General features: G+C 42.2%; 1 protein-coding gene across 1 annotated transcript; it reads left to right on the forward strand.

Moving 5' to 3' along the window:
* Positions 1-2509: 2509 nt before the first annotated feature.
* On the forward strand, positions 2510-19101 carry Cldn1 (claudin 1). The gene is made up of 4 exons (XM_059277201.1): positions 2510-2937; positions 11545-11709; positions 14730-14814; positions 16494-19101. The coding sequence occupies exons 1-4, from the start codon at positions 2715-2717 to the stop codon at positions 16654-16656; spliced, it is 636 nt and encodes a 211-aa protein (XP_059133184.1). The 5' UTR covers positions 2510-2714; the 3' UTR covers positions 16657-19101.
* The last annotated feature ends 1188 nt before the right edge of the window (positions 19102-20289 follow it).

Below are 20289 nucleotides of genomic sequence, written 5' to 3' on the forward strand. Positions count from 1 at the left end.
GGACAGCGGCTCAAGACCTGGGCTTCAGAGCAGAGCTGTAGTGTGGGGCGCCAACACTGCATGTTACCAAATATGATCCTTGGGTAGGCAATGTGACCTCTGACTCTGTTCCCTTCACATGGAGGTAAGGGAGCTCTGAAGTGACGAAGCTTACTTAGTAGTTGACTAGGATGTATGGCTCACAAGTGTACGCTGTAGACAGGGGAACACCAAGAAGTCAACCCTCTTTTTTTTTTTTCCGAGACAGGGTTTCTCTGTGCAGCTTTGTGCCTGTCCTGGAGCTCACTCTGTAGACCAGGCTGGCCTCAAACTCACAGAGATCCGCCTGGCTCTGCCTCCTGAGCAACCCTCACTTTTATTGATTGCAAAACTGAGGCAGAGAAAAAGGAATAACTTACATGCACATGGCAGACTTTCCATATGACTTGCCCCAGGATTTTTACTACACTACTGACAGCCTTTCCAGAATCTTCAGGATCATGCTCTTGTCTTTATTTTTTATGCTTCATATATGAAAAGCTAATGTCTGTGGGTTGTTTTTCTTCTCCAATTAATGGATTTAAGGGGAGCTATTATGTCATCTGTTGCTGCTCTGAGGCGAGGGACAGAAAACTAGACAGGATTAGGCTGCCGTCGAGGTGAGCACGGAGCAGTGGAGTGGGAAGCTCACCGCAGCCTCCCAAACACACTTGTGGGCAGTGAAATAATCAGTCTCACACAGACCTGGATTAAAAACAAAACAAAACAGAACAGAATCCGTGGCTCCAATTCCCCACCAATTGCAGCTTGATAGAAATGGGTCCTAATGCAGACAGACGTAAAGGGCTCGAGCACAATTGTATTAAATGAATTCAAATCTTATTTCTTAAAGTGACTCTGAACAAAGCAGCAGCAGAAATTGATTAGATCCTGTGACTCACACAGTACGGGTCTTCAGGGAATATCTGTAGCACGACTGACATTTTATCTGCCCTGCAGACACCAGACACCAGGAGAAGATTCCTCTGAACTCACAGAGTCCTACAGCCTGCAGACCCGGGGCCTGAGGATACAAGCCTGACACAGCCTTGCCTGTAGGTCTCGCTTAGAGATCCTTAGCGTTTTGGAAAAGCTGGGAGAAAGGCAGCACTTGTTTTAATGTCACTATCTCCAGATTAAGCTCCCTTGACATTACTGCTCCCTAAGTCCCTGAGCACACCAGGTCTTTATCCCTAAGCATCGCATGGACAAAGCAGGTCTGAAAAGGAAACAGCCAGCTGGGAGTGAGCGTGGGAGGGCTTCTTTCTGTTTGTTCTGTTTTGACTATTTCTTCCTTGCGGCAAGCTTGTAGTTTCCTTAGTATACCTGGGCATCCCCTGTTTCTTATTCATGTGTTTATTTTGGTCTTCCAGACCCCTGTTTTTACTAAAGTCATAGCCGCTTCCCTTCCAGCTGCACTCACGCCGCATACAAAATAACAGTTGAGAAAACATTTTAATTATTCTCAACCACAACGTGGGCTTCTGAGCAACAACAAACAAGAGAGCCTTAGAGACCCGGAGAGGAAGGCTGGAGGCTGCCCGCATCAATGCCTGGGGAGGTGGCACAGCCATTCCTGCCAGGTCCAGAGGCAGAGCCCAGGCCCTGCTCCCTCCTTCGCCTGGCAGGGACTGGGTGAATTTGCTGAATTCCATCTGATAACTTGTCGCTGGCCAGGCGCCTCAGATAAGAAGTTGCTATGCTAAGCAAATTGCTTTTAGGAAAAGGTAGGTGTGTGTGTGTGTGTGTGTGTGTGTGTGTGTGTGTGTGTGTGTGTGTTAGGTGTAGGGGATAGTGGACAGTACTTTTAAAAGGAGGATAAAAACTCAAAGGACATTTTTTTTTTTCTTCAACTGGAAATGTAGTGGGAAGCCCACAGAACTGGGAACTAAGTCCTGGATATGCTAGACACCTGCTGCGTGACACTCTCTGAGTAGCATTTCCCTAATGTATAAAGTGTCAAGATCTCCACAAGGCCTCTGGGAGAAATAGAAGAAATCCAATGGAATGATCTTGAGGAGCAGAAAGGAACAGGGGGCCCCCAAAAGAAAGAAGGAGCTAATCAAAGAAGAGGAAAGGTGCCCAGGGGGCGGGGAGTGTAGGGGAGTATGGAGTTAGATGTGCTCCTGAGTAGGTTACTGGGAAAATATTAAAAGTGAAAATCGGTTTCTGGCTCCCTCCATTTTTTTCACCTTTATACATTTTTTTTTAGTATTTACACTGACACGGTAATTTTTGTGTTCACTGCGGAGTGAAAGAAAGAAAGCGCAGGAGAGAAATGAAAGGGAGCAGGTAGGGATGCCTGATTCTCTTCAGGTCGTCCCCAGGTCGCCCACAGGACATCGCCCACCACGGGAGAGGTGGCCTGCGAGGACCCGGCGCTCCTCCTGGGCACTGGGCCGTGAAACCGCCAGGGGGAGCTGCACGCCGGGAGGGGCGGAGCTGCTTTAAATCGCAGCGCCGGGCGGTTCTGCATCTCAGAGAACTCTGCCACTTCTCGCTTCCACACTCCGCAGCCGCCGACCCGGACCAGAAGCCAGAGGAGCCTCGCCCGCAGCCGCGCAGGGAGCAGGGGTCCTAAGCCATAACTCGATCGCCCGAGACCCCGCCACCTTCGGGAGCCCAGGTGTGCACCTTGCAAACTCCGCCTTCTGCACCTGCCACCTGAGCCCGCGCAGCGAGCCTGGGACCGAGCCATGGCCAACGCGGGGCTGCAGCTGTTGGGCTTCATCCTGGCCTCACTGGGATGGATCGGCTCCATCGTCAGCACCGCCTTGCCCCAGTGGAAGATTTACTCCTATGCTGGGGACAACATCGTGACCGCCCAGGCCATCTTCGAGGGGCTGTGGATGTCCTGCGTTTCGCAAAGCACCGGGCAGATCCAGTGCAAAGTCTTCGACTCCTTGCTGAATCTGAGCAGTGAGTGCACCCCCACCCCCCCACCCCTGGCAAGGACCCCGGTCCCTGGCCTCAGAGTCCCATTTCTCTGTAGTAACTTCATTCACCCCGGAGTTGTCCTGTGATTATATGGGGTTGCCTTCTCTAAGTTGGTCAAGGCTTCTGAGCATGTGCTCTGTCATGAGAAAGCAAAGAGAACCTGAGCCTCAGGTCAAAGCCCTAGATTTGCCACTAAGTCCATGCTTGGCACTTTCTGCCCTTCTGGGTGTGATTTGGCCTCAAATTCCAATCTGGGTGGGTGGAGAATGGGAGAGTGAAGACCACAGTTGGAATTCGGACTCTTGGGCCGCTTCTGCACGTTCTGATGGTGTTTGGGCAAGAAAAATGGTATACTTTGGGCAGGTTTCAAGCCTTCAAAGTTAAGTAGATGATTCGGAGATATCAAGTAAGGAACTGTCTGACTCTGGTGTCAAGGCGTTCCCTAAGCACAGCGAAGGTTCAATCTTTGTGTCTTTTGGCTTTTTCTCCCTGAAGAACCTCTTGAGATCCTCCCCACAAAAGTTGGCTTTCCAGGCTAGGGTCTGAAGAAGAGGCAGCTTGTACAGTGTTAAGTGTAGAACAAGAAGGCCGGTGGCATGTGGGAAGCGGGGGGTGGGGGGGATGGGGAGGTGGGGGTGGTCACAGAAGAGAATGGTTCTGAATAACCTGGCCAGTATGGAAAGAGAAAGGCACAGAAGGAGGCAGCCTAATGGGTGCCACCGACAGAGACAGACACAGCTGGGAAGAAGGCTGGGGGTGGGGGGTAGGGGTGGGGAGAAAGGGTCTTCCCATGTTGTCCCTTCTGCAAAGGGATCTCCATGTAATGGAGGATCTCTCCTCATACATGAAGTTAGAAAGGAGTATGTAGACAGAAATATTTCTACAGGTCCTGGGGAAACAGATAAAATGCCTTCACCTTCACGTTTAGGTAAAATTTTTGAGTGCTTTATTAGAAAGTCATTACATTCCCACCCAGGTAATACCCTTGGTGGCTGTGTCCTCCTGCTGGAGAAACCGCACTGGCGGTGTTCTGTGGGTCTGTGCCGCCCTTTAACTCACAGGAAGACCTCCCTTAGCCTTTGCCTAAACAAAGCTATCCCACAGTCCTCTGGGAGTGCTGGAGTGAACAGTGCTGGCATTGTCCCAGCAAAGGCACTTCATTTCACAGTTATGGGAACTGCCACCAATCAGCTGGACAGCCTGAGTACCTGTAGAATTTAGTCAGCCAATGTGGTTTTGTCTCCGCATCTGGACACCTATGTCAAAAGTAATCAATAAATTTGCTAAGTGTGTGTTGCTTATTCTCCTCCTGGATACACTCAGGCTGTTAACAATTGGGAAATAATGAACATACTGGTGGGAAGAGAAACGCATTTAAGGAAATCGTGCCGGGCACTTTCGGAGCTGTGCTATGGAACTGGCAGATGAGATGTGTTATGGACAAGTTCAGAGAGCTTCCCTGCCAGTTTTATTCTTCTGATCCAAATTCTTCATTTCATCAGGTTGAACTTCCTCAAATGGCTGGGTAGAATCATGGTCGGTGCAGCAAATGCTCAGATCATCCCTATCCAGAATACTATATGAAATGTTTTATTATAATTTATCCCTTGCTGATATAGTTATTATATTTCTTAAAACTGTGACAAAAGCAGTAAATATCCTTCCATCACAGTCATTTAACGAAACTGCCTGTTTGTCGAGTTGTTTTAGCGGAGAACAGCTTCCGACTTCTGTTTTGGTTAAAGCCATAGTTTATTCAAGATGGAGCCCAGCAGCCTCTTTCCCCAAACCAATTCCAAGGAGCGTGAGCCTTGACTCATACCTTCTCTCCCAGCTGAGCAGTGATTCACTAAGGTGCCTTTGGACCAGACCCAGAAAACTTGTCTCTGTTTCTCCACCTGAGCTGTGGAGTTCACGCCCACCTGATGAAGAGATCTGGTTGGTGATTCACTGGCTGGTTTTGGTGTAGTTCCATGACGCCTAGAGATGAAAAGGTTTATTCAGTGCATGTGTGTGTGTGTAGTGTGGCTCCTGAAGGTTACCTCTCACAGGATGCTTTGAGGTGAGAGGCACTGCTATAGGTTTCCTGAGATTATACTTTTGAGCTTCGCCAGCAGAGCCCTCCTCACCTAAGTATCAAGACAGAGTGTGTCAGCATTTTGTAACCAGACATTCCAGGATGCTTCTTCTGTTGTATCTGGTATCAGTTGTGAAAAACACATGACCTTTACACAATGTGTGTAGGAAGTGTAGTATTATTACACCCCATAGAGAACCACTGTATACAGCAGAAAGAGGCTGTGTTGTATGTAGTTTTGACCAAACAGTTTGGGAAAAATGTAACTGATAAATTTCCTGGAGAAGCAATTGTTACACCATGAATTATGGTCTATAACAGCTAAGACCGATTCCATCTCCCTGCATGTGGTATTTCTAGAATGATGATGCTTGTAGCTGAAATTTAGACATACAAAGGAGAGGGCCGGGTGCAGCTCTGGTAGACTTTTCTTTGCCTACTTTACACATCACTCTTGGTTTTGATTTCATTCCCAACATCGTGGGAAGCCAGTTGCCTGTTTAGCTAATTGCTTCTGCTTGCTTCACTTTAATAGCCAAAGACAGGGCTTTCCCGGGAGGCTGCATGTTGGGAGGTATCAAAGCAGAGAAGAAGTAAGCATTTTTGTAGGAATGCTGTTGTGAAGATCCAAGCACCAGACAAATGGGAGGTTATGCTAGACTCTCTTTAAGTCTCATCTAGCCCTGAACTTCTGTAATTTGTTTATAAGCTACCCCAGCCTGTTGAACTCGCTCTGCATGAATCCACATGTGTGTAGGTGTGCTTAATGAGTATTGGTTGTCATGAGGTTTCCCAGCACTCTCACCATGATGTCAGGCTCAATCAGAGGACTGAAATCACTGACTTGGATGTCTGTGCAGCACAAGCAGAGAGGACAGGCTTCTCCGGTCTCCTCTCTGCTGCCGAATAGTGAACATTCAGAAAAGCCATGGGTGTGCAGAGTGCGACACGAGTGAAGCAAGAGCCGAGACTCAAAATGAGAACACATCGAGCTCCTGCCCCAGATTGCACTGTCCAGGGGGAGCCACTTGATCTCCCCAGACTCAGGTGGATTCAGCACTTGCAAACTAGGGCAGAGTAGGAGGCACAGACGGATGAATCAAAGGTCCACTCATCTAGTCAGCAAACCAGAGCCTGGCCGTATTTCCACTTAGAGGAACGCAGCAAAGACTCTAGCCGGTGTGAGTTTTCTTTGTTACGAACTTCAGTGATGAAAGAAGAAAAAGCAAGTGACATAGCACAGGTTTCCTAGATCGGAGTGATAATAGTGTCATGGACAAAGTTATCTGAGGTGGGGAGCGAGTGGGAGAGGTCGGAGGGAGGAGGAAAGGGCAGTGGGAAAATGATGTAATTATATTTTAATAAAAACAAATAGTGCCACGGAAATAGTAATGCAGGACATACATTTAATCATGAGCCATTCTGAAAATGAATGTTAGGTTTTAAAAGAGAGAGCAAAACTTCTCAGGATTCGCTGAGTGGTGCCAGGCCCTCATCCTCCAGGACTGCTTGGACCACTGATTTAACTTACATGCTGACATCACACGTGGTCCACCCGCTCACACACCTGTGAAACAGAAACGCAACAAGGAAGGCGCATGTGAAACTTTGAACACCGGGAAAATGAAAGCCGTGGTAATTGAAAACTCCACAGCAATGGACTCTGAGAGTCTGTGAAAGAGAAAGGGCCTTTTTGCTCAAGTCACACAGCAGGCAGTTACCTTGTCCCTCAAGACTTATTAGGACCGTGTGAGAGCAGAAATACCATTAAAATCTGGCTTGCTCATGATACATAGAGTATAGGGTAGGAATGGTAATGGGGTATAGTGCAGAGCATGCACAGTGCCAAGAGTTTATGGGGATTCTACTGCTTGGAGAGCATGTCTTTAAAGTTGGGGGGGGGGGGAATATCCCCTGCCTGTCTATGCTTGTCTTTGCAAACTTTGATTAAAATAACTGTAGTAGAAGGGTAGTGCCTAACTCATTTCTTGTCTTATAAGTAGAGATCTTTGTAAGTATTTTTTTAATTATACTTTCAGGTTGAGAGTGGTGAGAACTCCTTAGGGGGTCTTTAAGCTGCAGATTTTTCAATCTGGCTGAGTGTAATTAAAAGGCTGCCTTCCTGTTTACTGCTGGATAATGCTCAGAAACAATAGTGTAACTTTTCCAATATTTGCTAGCCAGGTTCTCCACACACAACTTTAGTCAAAATGTTATAGAGCTAGCTACAAATTTAAAGGCCCAAGAAAGAAATGAAAGTGCTCCTAGGCATAGTGCAATAATATATGGATGTATTTCTGCTCCAAATATTATTTTGTGACATTCACACTTCACTACCAACTTCTATGTTCTGCCTCCCTCATTCTGTTGAGAGAGAAATGCCAAAACAAGAGTTCATTGAATACAGAACTTAAAAACTGTATCAAGTTAAGGGAAAAGTACAGTTTTTCCCCCCTCTGCATGAATTTCTAGCACTTTGTAGCCTAACTTAAGCTTAGTTTTACATGCCAAAATTTCAGCATCCCTGGACCCTCAAAGGAAGTGTTTGTCAAATAATGATTTTGAAGATTTAGCTTAACATAAGTACGTACTTTCTATATCACATTATCACCAGTTTTGAAGAGTAAAGGCATCCTCTAGTTCAAGCTCACTGAGAACAGATTGAATGATGCATGTGATTGTCAGGAAGTGTGAGCAGCCCTTTACATGCAGCCCTCTAGCAGCCCCTCACTCTTACACAGTTTAGGTCTCTGACTTGAACGATTTCCACAAGACCTTTATTGGAAAGAATTCACTCAGTCCAGCTGAGAACTCCAGCTTAGAATGGATCTCGACACAAAATGGCCACAACCTTAGATAGAACAATTGTTTCTTTGTCTGACTTGTAATCCGTCATTATAGGTGCCCAGCTAGTAAGTTTTCATGCTGTTACAATTTTCCACCATTGTCTGTGGTGTGCCAGAAAGCTTGTGTTATTTTATATTTCCTGCACATACGTTATGGTTAGGAGTTATTCAATGTCTCTATTTGATGACAGTCTAATATAAAACAGAAGATAATTTATAATTCTATGGCTTCCAGGTGTAAATGGAAAAGGTTGCTTTGCAAAACAACATTTTTATTATGTACTGCTTTATCATGTTTTAAAATAAAAAATAAGGCCCCTCATCTCTATGTTTTTGTAGTTACAAAATATATTGTCCATTGGCTCCATGTCTGTGTGTTGAACACTGTAAGAAAGGGAAGCATTGTAACATTGTTAGCAAGCATGGGATAAGAGTATCTGTCATTTCTCCTTAACTTTGCAAAAGTAGTAAATAAAAAGGAATGGCATGAAGCATAGATGCCTTCTTGTTAATTTAAAGATGACAATTGTGTGAATATTTGGTAATTGTAAGTGGATGCAGATGGCATGTCCGTAAGCTATACCTGGTGCTCTTTGAATAGAAAACTAGATGTTTCACCAACACCTTAAGTGGAAGTCCTCAGGACTTTCCTCTTCATACCACAGCAGGGCTGTGATTCCGTGGAAAGTTTTCTACTGGTTGTGTGAACAGCTTCAGTTCCTAGTAATGCCGTGGGCATGGAACATGGCTTTGATCCCATCCTTGAGACTGATGCTCAGGAGCCTCCTCCTGAAGGATGTCTTGTGCCTAGTACTCAGCCTTGTGGGGCTGCTGGCCTGTGCTTTGATTTCATGAGTGGATTAGAATAACTATTACATGGACTAAGTCTGAGTGGAAGATGTGTAACAAGCACAACTTCCAGAGCGATCAAAGACACCAACGGAAGTCATTCCGTAGAGAGTCAATACACAAATGAATATGACAAAATAGAGAGGAGGTGCCTGAGACAGAAGAGGCTGTCTACCTCTGTGAAGGGCTACCATAGCATTAGTGTTTTCTAATTATATTGTTTCTTCACTAAGGGTAAAAGTCAGGTCACCGCGCCTTAGGATCCTCCAATAACTTCTCATTATTTGGAATAGACTCTGAACTCATGACCATGGCCTACAAAGCTTTGATGTATGTGTATGATGTGTAATGTATATGTTTGAATACGTTTGTATATGTGATATATATATATATATATTATACATACATAAACACACATGCCATCTGCCAACCTTGGTAAACATCATTGCACTCCACCATTTATCATTTATCTGTAGGCTCACCAGTTGCCCCAATTTACTCAGGATCCAGGGCCTTCTTAGGATGCTGAACTTCTCATTTAAAATATAGAGTATCCTGGGCAAACAGGCAGGAGTAGTCACCCTATCCTCCATCACATAGATCCCTTTATTGATGGCAGCATCTTCCCAAAATGTTTTCCTTCTGAGCTGAACACTGAAACCAAATCCAAAATCTGTGTTTTATAAGATCATAATGATTTAGTTTTTCACTTTTCTAGTAAGTGACGATTGCTCTTGCAACCACTGCTAATGAATCAGAAGGAAGTGAACACCTTAAGTGGAAGTCCTCGGGACTTTCCTCTTCATACCACAGCAGGGCTGTGATTCCGAGGGAAGTTTTCTACTGGTCATGTGAACAGCTTCAGTTCCTAGTAATGCCGTGGGCATGGAACATGGCTTTGATCCCATAGCTCCTACATCACCCTGGAACCCTGCAAGAAGTGCAAGAGAGGTGCACATATGTGCTTATTGAACACTTATGAGCAGATGAATTTGACGGAAGAGGCAGAGAGTGTACTGTTGAGTATTTTATTTTATTTTTTTATAATTTGATTTAATATTACATATCAGCCATGGATTCCCCTGTCTTCCCTCCTCCCGCCCCCTCCCTCCCCCCAGGCCACCCCCATTCCCATCTCCTCCAGGGCAAGGACTCCCCTGGGGATTCAGCTCAACCTGGTAGATTCAGTCCAGGCAGGTCCAGTCCCCTCCTCCCAGGCTGAGCAAAGTGTCCCTGCATAGGCCTCAGGTTCCAAACAGCCAGCTCATGCACTAAGGACAGGTTCCGGTCCCACTGCCTGGATGCCTCCCAAACAGATCAAGCTAATCAACTGTCTCACTTATCCAGAGGGCTTGATCCAGTTCCATGAGGGCTCCTCAGCTATTGGTTCATAGTTCATGTGTTTCCACTAGTTTGGCTATTTGTCCCTGTGCTTTTTCCAATCTTGGTCTCAACAATTCTCGCTTATACAATTCCTCCTCTTTCTCGCTGATTGGACTCCCGGAGTATTTTGATGAAAGAGTAAAAATTGCTTCCAAATATCGCCGAAATACTGTGAAAATATGTTTGATCCCATTTACAAAGGGGTTAATGTGATTCTGCCATCGATTGCGATAACAAGGATAGAAACTGGTGTTAGTGAAAACTCTGTGGTGTTCCAGAGGTGTTTGTTTCGAATTTGAATTGGTAACCTAACTGCTCAGTCTTGAACATGTGAAGACTAGGCCTGTGTACACATTAAATATTGGGGCTGCCATCATCGTAGTAACCTCTGAAGACCAGCAAGGAGCAAACTGTTCTAACTCACTGGATAGAGATATTGTCCCTCATAGTCCATAAAATACAAACATGGCCCTAAAGAATATTAGGTAGTTTTTCCAAGATCCTAGTTTGTTGCATATACCTTCCATTTCATGTATTAAGACTGTAAGACAATGATGTTCAGTTGAAAGAGGAAATAAATCTGTAATTTAAAGATCTTCTAACCAGTGTAAGCCCCCCCCCCCATATTGTTATACCATAGTGTTGGCTTTCAGCTTTTATTCTTTAGGAAACACCCTGGCTCAGTCTCTCAAACTTGACTCTGTCTCTCATGCTAACACAACAGAACAAAGATAAGAATGGTAACTTTAGAAAATTGGTGGAAACCTGAGAAATACAAGTTGGAGTTATTATCTCTGACATTATAACATGAAGATTTTGTAGTTTTAAAAACTGGTGGTGTCATTATCTGTGAATCTACTGCTCTGCTCCAAGTTACCTTCTTAAAGATTGCCTTAACACTAATGTTCTAGAAGGTTATATCCTTTCCCACTGAACTTCTCATAACTAGGGATAAAATGTTGCTTATCCAGCCATGATCGTCTCTGAAAAAAATCTCATTTATCATCCATAGTCACTTTTTTTTCTGAAGTTTAAATATAGTCTAAAACTAGTGACTAGTACTAAATATGTGTTTTAAGCCATTTATTTGTAAATATGTGTTTTAAGCCATTTATTTGCAAATGGTGACCATTAAGGATAATATGTATGAATGTTAGTTCAGAATCTCAATACTCAGGTAGTAAGGATTACATATTCAATTCAGTGAGACCTACTCAACTGATTCATTAATAATTTTTTTAGTTGGCTTTGAGGTGAATAGCTGAAGTCCTAGCCATCCTCTAGACTGTGCTCATCTTCCTAGCAACAGCTCTGATGGTTACAGTAGAGGCGTCCCTTCTTTCCCTCCCAGAGAACCTTCAAGTACATCTCATCTCCCACTGTTTTTCCACTGCTCTAGGAGGATTTTTATATGTCCCAAATGTTTCCTCTCAGGTACTTTGCAGGCAACGCGTGCCTTGATGGTGATTGGCATCCTGCTGGGGCTGATCGCAATCTTTGTGTCCACCATTGGCATGAAGTGCATGAAGTGCTTGGAAGATGATGAGGTGCAGAAGATGTGGATGGCTGTCATCGGGGGCATTATATTTGTCGTTTCTGGTAAGAGAAGCCCCTCCTCCTCCCTTGCCTACTTTTCTCAAGTGTGGTTTGAATCTACTTTTCTAGTGTTTAGTTTTTTTAGTTTATGTTAGATTCATTGTACTTGAAAAGTTTTGTTTGTTTGTTTGTTTTTGTTTTTGTTTTTCAAGACAAGGTTTCTCTATGTAGCTTTGGAGCCGATCCTGAAACTCACTCTGTAGAACAGGTTGACCTCGAACTCACAGAGACCCACCTGCCTCTGCCTCCTGAATGCTGGAATTAAAGGCGTGCACCATTCTCAGCTGTACTTGGAAAGTTTTAAAGTATCTTACCACTTGTAAAATACTTTACAGATACTTATAGGGCCTTACAGTCAGTTGGCTTTAGTGTTCTCAGTAAAAATCAAATGAAAAGTTGACTTGTGGACACTTGTCAGGTACAACCATGAAAGGACTTGGGTGCTCGCTTGTTTCATAGCCCCAGACTCTTTAGATTTAGAAAGATGTCCGACACTTAGCAAAAGAGTCTGGACCAATTTTATGTGATTCAGAATATGCTCTTTGGTAGCTATAGTTGTGGTACATGGTGGTACATGTGATCCTGGCATGAGAGAGATGATTGCAGGGAAATGTGGAGTTCAAGGTCAGCCTCAGCCACGTAAGACACACACACACACACACACACACACACACACACACACACACACACACACATACACACACACACACACACACACCCCACATTAAAAAGGACCTTAGAAAATGTTAATAATGTGTTTCAGTATATCTAGGTACAGAAAAGACTAAGAAAATATGAATAGTATGTTAATGATACTGGATTGGGAAAAATGGGATTGGAGACAGTAGAGAAAGATAAAAGTAACATTGTAGATGGGCAGAGCTAATTCCACAATAAACATGATGTGCCCATGGATCAGAAAGAATATAGGTCAAGTGGGGTGCAGCAAATGGAATATTGACAAGGCAGGGTGTAAGGTTAGCTGAGTTAAGGAAGCAAACAGTACAGAAAAGGATTTGAAAACTGTTGTCAAAATAGGTTATGTGTCACACAGAAAACAAGTAACATTTTCTGCTTCATTCAAATGTTGACTGGCACGTTAGGTTATATGTTTGAGGAACAAAGAAATCTGAATGATGGACACCATTTCAGAACTTTCTAAGGATATGTTAAATATGATAGATATTATATTACAGGTATGCTATTGATTATGTTCATATGTAGACACTATATAATACATAGATTGAGCAACAGGCTACTGTATAGATCCCATGTATTATATGTAAGTAATAATCGATTACACTGGTGATATAACTACTAAAAATAAGAATTAGATTTTATTTCTTTATTTCTCTCGTTGGCAGAAGACCAGTGGAGGGTGTAGATCCAGCATAGTTTGTGGCGTTAGCCAGTAATGGAAGCAGACTGTGACTTTGCTAAAGATGTGGTTCAAGTGACCAGATGCTCCATTTGTCCAAACACAATTAGCTCCTACCTGAAAAGACATGAACAAATTTTTATTCCTAACAACTTAAAGTTACATCAAAGACTGTATTGTATCATACCACACCCATCCCCACAATTCCCACAAATACCACAGACATACACAATTCCAAGTGCAATCTAGGATGGCCTCAGAAGTCCAGGTGGCCAGATCAAGAGCATGTGCATAATCAGTTTACCCAGGCACCCAAAATGATCTTATGTACCATCAATTACTATAAAAAGAAGTTACTTGTTTTCTTTTAAAATTAGTTTTGGATTTGACAGTTTTATGTACATTTATTATATGAATCATGGTATGTTGAAGTGTATATATATTCTACAATGAATAAATTAAATTATATGTATGTTTTGCCTCAGATTTTATTTCAGCCACTGTAGCATAGCATTTCTTCTTCTTCTTCTTCTTCTTCTTCTTCTTCTTCTTCTTCTTCTTCTTCTTCTTCTTCTTCTTCTTCTCCTTTTTCTCTTCCTTTTCCTCCTCCTCCTCCTCCTCCTCCTCCTCCTCCTCCTCCTTTTTCTCCTCCTCCTCCTCCTCCTCCTCCTCCTCCTGCTGTTTGTTTTTCAAGACAGAGTTTTTCTGTGCAGCCCTAGCTATCCTGGAACTTATTCTATACTCCAAACTGGCTTTAAACTCACATGGAGCCACCTGCCTCTGCCTCCCTAATGCATCACCTGGCTACCCTCTAGTATTTTTAAGGACCCTATAGTCATTATATCATTAAAGAAATATCTCAAGCTTATTTTTAATTTCTACTTGAAAGTTTGTATCTTTTGATGAGTATCTCTTTGGATAAAAATAAATGATGTAATTTAGACATCATATAAACACTGGAATGAATGACATTGCCCAACTCATTTCCTTTCATTATTGATTACAAAATATCATGAACAATTGAGTTCACTTATGTAAATCAGTCCATTGTGTCACCTCCCCAAATGATTCCAGTGTTAGATATTGCCTTAAACCTGGGACAGAAAGACTCTGGATGATCTGGCGCATTCTGAGAGAGGTTCTACTTCCTGTGTTAGTTAGCTCTGATTTTGCTGCTAAACCAAAACCTAAAAATCAAGTTTGAATTTGTCAAGAATAATGCAGGAGGATTTTCATCTTACCTTTTGTAGGCAGTTCTCTGCTAATATGAACAAACATTTTTTTAAAGTAGTTTCATATGCTAAACTACAGTACTGCAGAACCTTTGGCAGAGGTTTTGAATAAGATGGACCAGGTGAGTTGTTCCCCAACAACACTATTAGTGCCAGTGGCCTTGGACTATAAATAAATAAGACATCATAAATAGCATAATCTAGGCCCAACTTCAATCTAATTTCTTTGTAATTCTTTGCAGAACAGTTGGAATAAATCATATCTAAGTCAAATTGATTTCCATAGTAATAAAATAAAATGTCAGCACTCTTGATGAGATTCAATTCTTATAGAATACAATTAGGTTTAATAGTCTGTGTTTTGGTACTCAGTGTCCCACAGTGATTAATGGCTTTGCTTTGAATTTCTGTAGGTCTGGCGACTTTAGTGGCCACAGCATGGTATGGAAATAGAATTGTTCAAGAATTCTATGACCCCATGACCCCCGTCAATGCCAGGTAATGCTAGTCATGCATAAAATAGTTCATTCTCTGAAAATCAACCCTTTTTGTGTTCGGCAGACTCCTGTCAGTGCCTTAGTTTCTCAGAGTTGCTTTCAAGAACTGTATGGAAATCTGTGTTGAACTTGCAAACAACTTAAATGACCTCTGACTCATGTTAGAATGAATTTGATAATTGCTTTAACAGCCAGAACTGATGACAAAATGCACTTCAAAGGAGAAATGTTCTAAGCTGGATTCTAGCCAACAACATATCACATCTTTTTTCTTCCCCGAATATGAACAAAGATGCTAATGCATTGGACACGTTCTTCTTGAAATGTATTATGGTGTTTCCAATACCTATGATCACTTGTAACTAATATACATGTTCATGATGTATTGAAAAAAATAGAACCACCATAGTGGTTAACAAATAATGCTTCATTCCCAATAGTATCCACATGAAACTATGATGTATTTTTCTAGTACATTCAGATGTCACTTTAAAATTTTGTGTTCCATTACTACTATAAAATTGACTTTATAAAGGTCACCTTTCTTAATAGTTCAAGTTTTGCAGGTTCAGGACCTGAGTCTTGGCTCTCAGGTAACAATGCTCTTTGATCAAGGACAAGGCTTATTGTCTCACTGTCTTCCCATCTATAAAGCTTAATAACCACATTCAAAGCTAGAATGTTAAGATGTAATTACTGTTTGTGAGTGCTAGGGTGAGTGAATGAAAAATTCCAGTGTTTGCAGAGATAAATGTGCATCTTTTTATACAGTCGCCCACACACAGAAGAACATAGGCTTCAGCAGTTTTTGGAGCCTAGCCCATCCTGTAAGATTTATGATGTAGGGACAGAAACTGCTGGAGGTCAATGGGCCGCATTTTCAGCAGAGTAATAATATTAGGATTGCACGAGAAAGCATTTTATAAATTGCCGGGCTCTGTACGCTTGTTATTGTGTGATGGCACATTACCCTGAACACCCTCCAGGGAAGCAAGTGAGACAGTCTGCTTCGAGGGAAGAAACAATGGGTGAGAGGTAGAACTGCTGCTGGTCCAGAGCTGCAGCAACTGAGCATTGCATCAGGACTCCAGCCCTGTGACTTCTACAGCCAGCCCTTTTCTCTGTGTGATGCCCATAGTCAGCCACAGGTTCCTCATCCCAGGAATGTGGATTACTGTGTCCACCTGGCCTTTTTCAATCCGAAATCAGCCATGGGATATTTAGATGTCTTTCTTTCAAAATATTAGCTTTATATTTTATTTTAACTAGGTTCTCTGATCACTAATCATTTTTTGTTACAGAAATGTTTACCATTTGAGGGTAGTAGACTTCGTAAGCAATAACTTAGGACTGTGGCCCAGTCCTCACTTCCCAAGTGTCTAAACATCCTTTCCAAGCCTCCTTTTCTTGGAAAGGTCTTTGGAAATATTTGTGTAATTAAACTGGTGTATTGCATGTCATATTGCTGATGTACTCTTGCAAATTATTGATAATTACAATGTCAACATTATTTCATGAATGTGCTCACAAATAGCAGCTCCTAAGGGATCATCAAGTTATTTTAATTATAAATTATATAAAATATATATTGCTATAATATATATATATAAATATATTGCTATTGATTTTCTCCTTTTGCCAATGGTCCTCATAAGCAACACATTGCTGTCTTTCTTTCAGGTATGAATTTGGCCAGGCCCTCTTCACTGGCTGGGCTGCTGCCTCCCTCTGCCTCCTGGGAGGTGCCCTACTTTCTTGCTCCTGTCCCCGGAAAACAACCTCTTACCCAACACCAAGGCCTTATCCCAAGCCGACACCTTCTAGTGGGAAAGACTACGTGTGACAGAGGCAAAGGGAAGAAATCCTGCTGGAGCAAATACAAAGTGGACATTGAAACTAGTATTGACATTAAGGCCTTAAACTGTTGACTATGGTGATCTGAGCTGTAGTATAACAAAAGGAAGCATATTTTTGTACATCCCTGTGGTTATGAGGGGCTTGGCTGTGCCTTACCATCTTTCCTGAGTACAGGAAGGAAGCCTTTTGCATTTGAACTGCTGCTTCCTACTGAGTAGTCCTACTCAAACTGGGGAAGGGTGCTCCTTAAACGTGTATAAATATGTATATATACATATTTTCTATTAAAACATAGACAGTTAAAAAACTCTTATTCTCCTCATATTGGTACCAGCATACTTAAAATGACTAAAATACAGACAATTCCATATTGACTAAGTAAGCCTAGTGATCTATTTTTCTTTCTTTCTGTGAACATGTGATCAATCAAATATCACTCCCTCATCAGCAGTTAGCATCCTTGCCCTAAGACCAAACTTCCTTATCAAGTCTGACTTCATTCCCTTTCCCATGTGTACTCTTCACAACAACATATTTAATTTTTTTTTTTTTAACTCTGACAACAACTGCTTTTTCAACCTGGTACTTTGAGGTTTGTTTCTAACTCCTGAATCTAATCACGAATTTCCCAGCCCACATTTGAAGCTTAAAACAAGTCTGAATCACTTAGCACATCCATTTCTGAGCTGTGGGAGCAAATCTTCTGGACAGCTGATGTTTTTCTGCTGACCTTCCCTCATGGTCCTTGCCCTTTGGTCTGTAGCCGTCTTGTTTGCTTTGAAAATATTTGTTTCACTGAGTGGCTGTACTGCTAACCCTGTAGTTGAAACAGTTTTATTGATTGCATTTTTCACGTACTTATTCACCATTCCATATCCTGTCAACTACGTTTTTCTTCTTCGCTCCTCGGCTATCTTGATTTCTCACATATAATTATCATATGGTTTAGCTCTTCTCTGGGAGGTGTGGTCTGTTTATCTGCACGAAGTGCTAGACTTGCAGGAGCGATAATATAGTGACAAATATTCTCTCTGTAGCTGTGAGCAATTTACAGTCTTTATACCTCTTTTCCCATCTGTCAAATTGGGATAATTACACTTAACCAGCTGGTAGAGGTAATGTGAGCATTAATTAGTTGATATGACTCTCATTCTTTGAACATGAAATATGCCTAAGTAGTGTTTTTCCTTGCTCAATTAGCAGTTTTGAAGTCACTGAATAAAATCTCCACACACGCCTTCACACTGTTCTGTATCTTTCTTTTTTCATGAGACTATTTCCTCTCCTTCAGCTCTGCCTGGCCTCTTGTTGGTGCTGTTTCATTTTGACAAATGCTCTTACTATTCTAATCTGTAGGAAAGGCCCTTCAGCAGAGCAAGATGATGTAGTAGAAAGGGTGTTGACATTGACGTTTTGAGACCTGGATTTGAATCTTGGTGCTATCACTTAATGACTGACTTGGGCAAAGGCACTTGGTTGCCCTAAATGTATTGCTACATCTACACAAGTTCTTTAATTCCTGCCCTGCCTATGTCACAGGATTCGAGAGGGGACACATGCAAACATGGTTTTATGAGGGGAAACATGTTGCTCTATAGTCATCAAGGAATTTAAGTTAATAGGTTTTGTGGTTATTTTTTAAACAACTGGAAAGAGAAAGTTGTAAATTGGGTCTCTTTCCTTAAGAAGTCTCACAATGAGCTACTAAAGCTCACTAAGTTAAACTGATCTTAAGTCTTTAAAGTTTTTGTTGAGACAGTGTCTCAATCTGTGGCTCAAGCTGGCCAAGAACTTTTGTGTCATCCAGAGATTCTTGTGCGTCAGCTTCCCAGCTGTTGAGATGATATGCATGATCCCCCTGCTCCCCACGACATTACATCTTAATTTCATCAGTCTGTAACTAAGTAAATGTAATGAAGGAAATTGACAGTATGGACACTAAAGGAGAATGAAGTGCTCTTTGTGAAGTGATACTTTCAAAATTGGATAGAAGCCAGCAGTTCTAGAAGAGATTGAGAACATTTAGTGGTAAAACCACATGGAGAAAGATATACAAAGGATGGAGTCATGTGGACTTGGTTCTAGAAGAGACTGAGAACATTTAGTGGTAAAACCACATGGAGAAAGTTATACAAAGGATGGAGTCATGTGGACTTGAACTATATATGTTTTACTGTATTTCTGTGTGTAAAAGTAATCATACAAAGATCTTTTGCCACAATTCTGGTAATGTAAATGCATACAAATAACGCTCACCAAACTACACAGAGTTCTATATTCCAAAATAATCCCAAAGAAGTTTGATGTCAGAACTTACCCAGATTTGATATTTTTATACCCTACTACCAAACCTGGAAACAGACCAATTGATATTTGGGGGCTCCGATGGGAATTTGTATAAAGCATTACTCTTTTTCAATAAATTGTTGTTTTTTAGTGAAAAATAAAAGCTTCATGGCTTTTTTCTAATTGTGTATTCCAAAACTGGTAGTGTGCACAAGAATGGGATGCATGAGATAGGACCCTGCTCACTATGTGTTTCCGAAAAAGAGTCATGGTCCCAGGGGAGTTGGGGATCCCTCTTTGGGGAGTCTCTGTCTCATTATTAAAATCATTTAGAAACAGACTTCAAAGGAAGCTCAAGAACGTTTTGTTTGCTTGCTTGCTTGCTTGCTTGTTTATTTGAGAGAAAAACCATTAACCAGACAAGGTACAAATCTTGACAGTTGTCAGGAAGAGGAAGATACAAAGTGTGAAAGCCAAGCCTTTAAAGGAAAGCAGACAGGATCAGTCAATGATGGAAGTCAACAAGCAGCCACATGGCGGATAAGTAGCCTCATTGCCGAAGAGGATGGGGGCTTCAGGGTGTCCCAGGATGACTTAGAAAAGTGGTCAGGACACTTTGGTGCTGTGTGATGTGGGCTCTGCAAAATACTGCACAAGGGAGGGGTTTCTGAGAGGGCTAAGTACATGAGTTCATTGAAGGGATAATTATTCCTCCCATCTCCATTGCATGCCTTTCGGTGAATCATCTTCCCTGAGGGGTGGTCTCTTGGTGAGGTGACTGCTAAACCCAGCTAAATTAACTCTTAAGAGAGGAGACAATAGTATATAATGTTCTAATCTTTGGAGCAGATCATAATGACATGTCTCCACCCAGGGCCAGAGATAGATTCTAGTCTTTTGACCAGAAAGAAATAGCTTTTCTTGAATGAGCCTCAACATAGCCATGATACCCATTCTTAACAGCCCCCAAGATGACTATAACTTTCCCTGGTCAAGAATCAAGACCCTAAAAACATTTAGGTTGAGAGTGGGTTAAAATTCACTTCCAAAGCTGTTCACCAGGAGGAACTAGTGTCTGACTTGTAGTTTCAGTCACACCCTCACATGTAGCCTCCAGGAAAAGGAGCTCATTTAGAAGAGAGATAACAAGAACCCAGGTCAGAAACCACAGCTACTTTATGACATCTCTGACCTCCAGCACAGACAGGCTAGAGATCATTTCCACCTCCTGACCAAGGAGAAGAATCAAACTCCTGTTTACAGTATCTCTGACCTAAACTACTGGGGCTGTTTCTATCTCATGTCCTCATCAATATTCACCTTGGCCTGTCTT

This window comes from Peromyscus eremicus, chromosome 12 (assembly GCF_949786415.1).
Source record: "Peromyscus eremicus chromosome 12, PerEre_H2_v1, whole genome shotgun sequence".
NCBI classification, from domain to species: Eukaryota; Metazoa; Chordata; class Mammalia; order Rodentia; family Cricetidae; genus Peromyscus; species Peromyscus eremicus.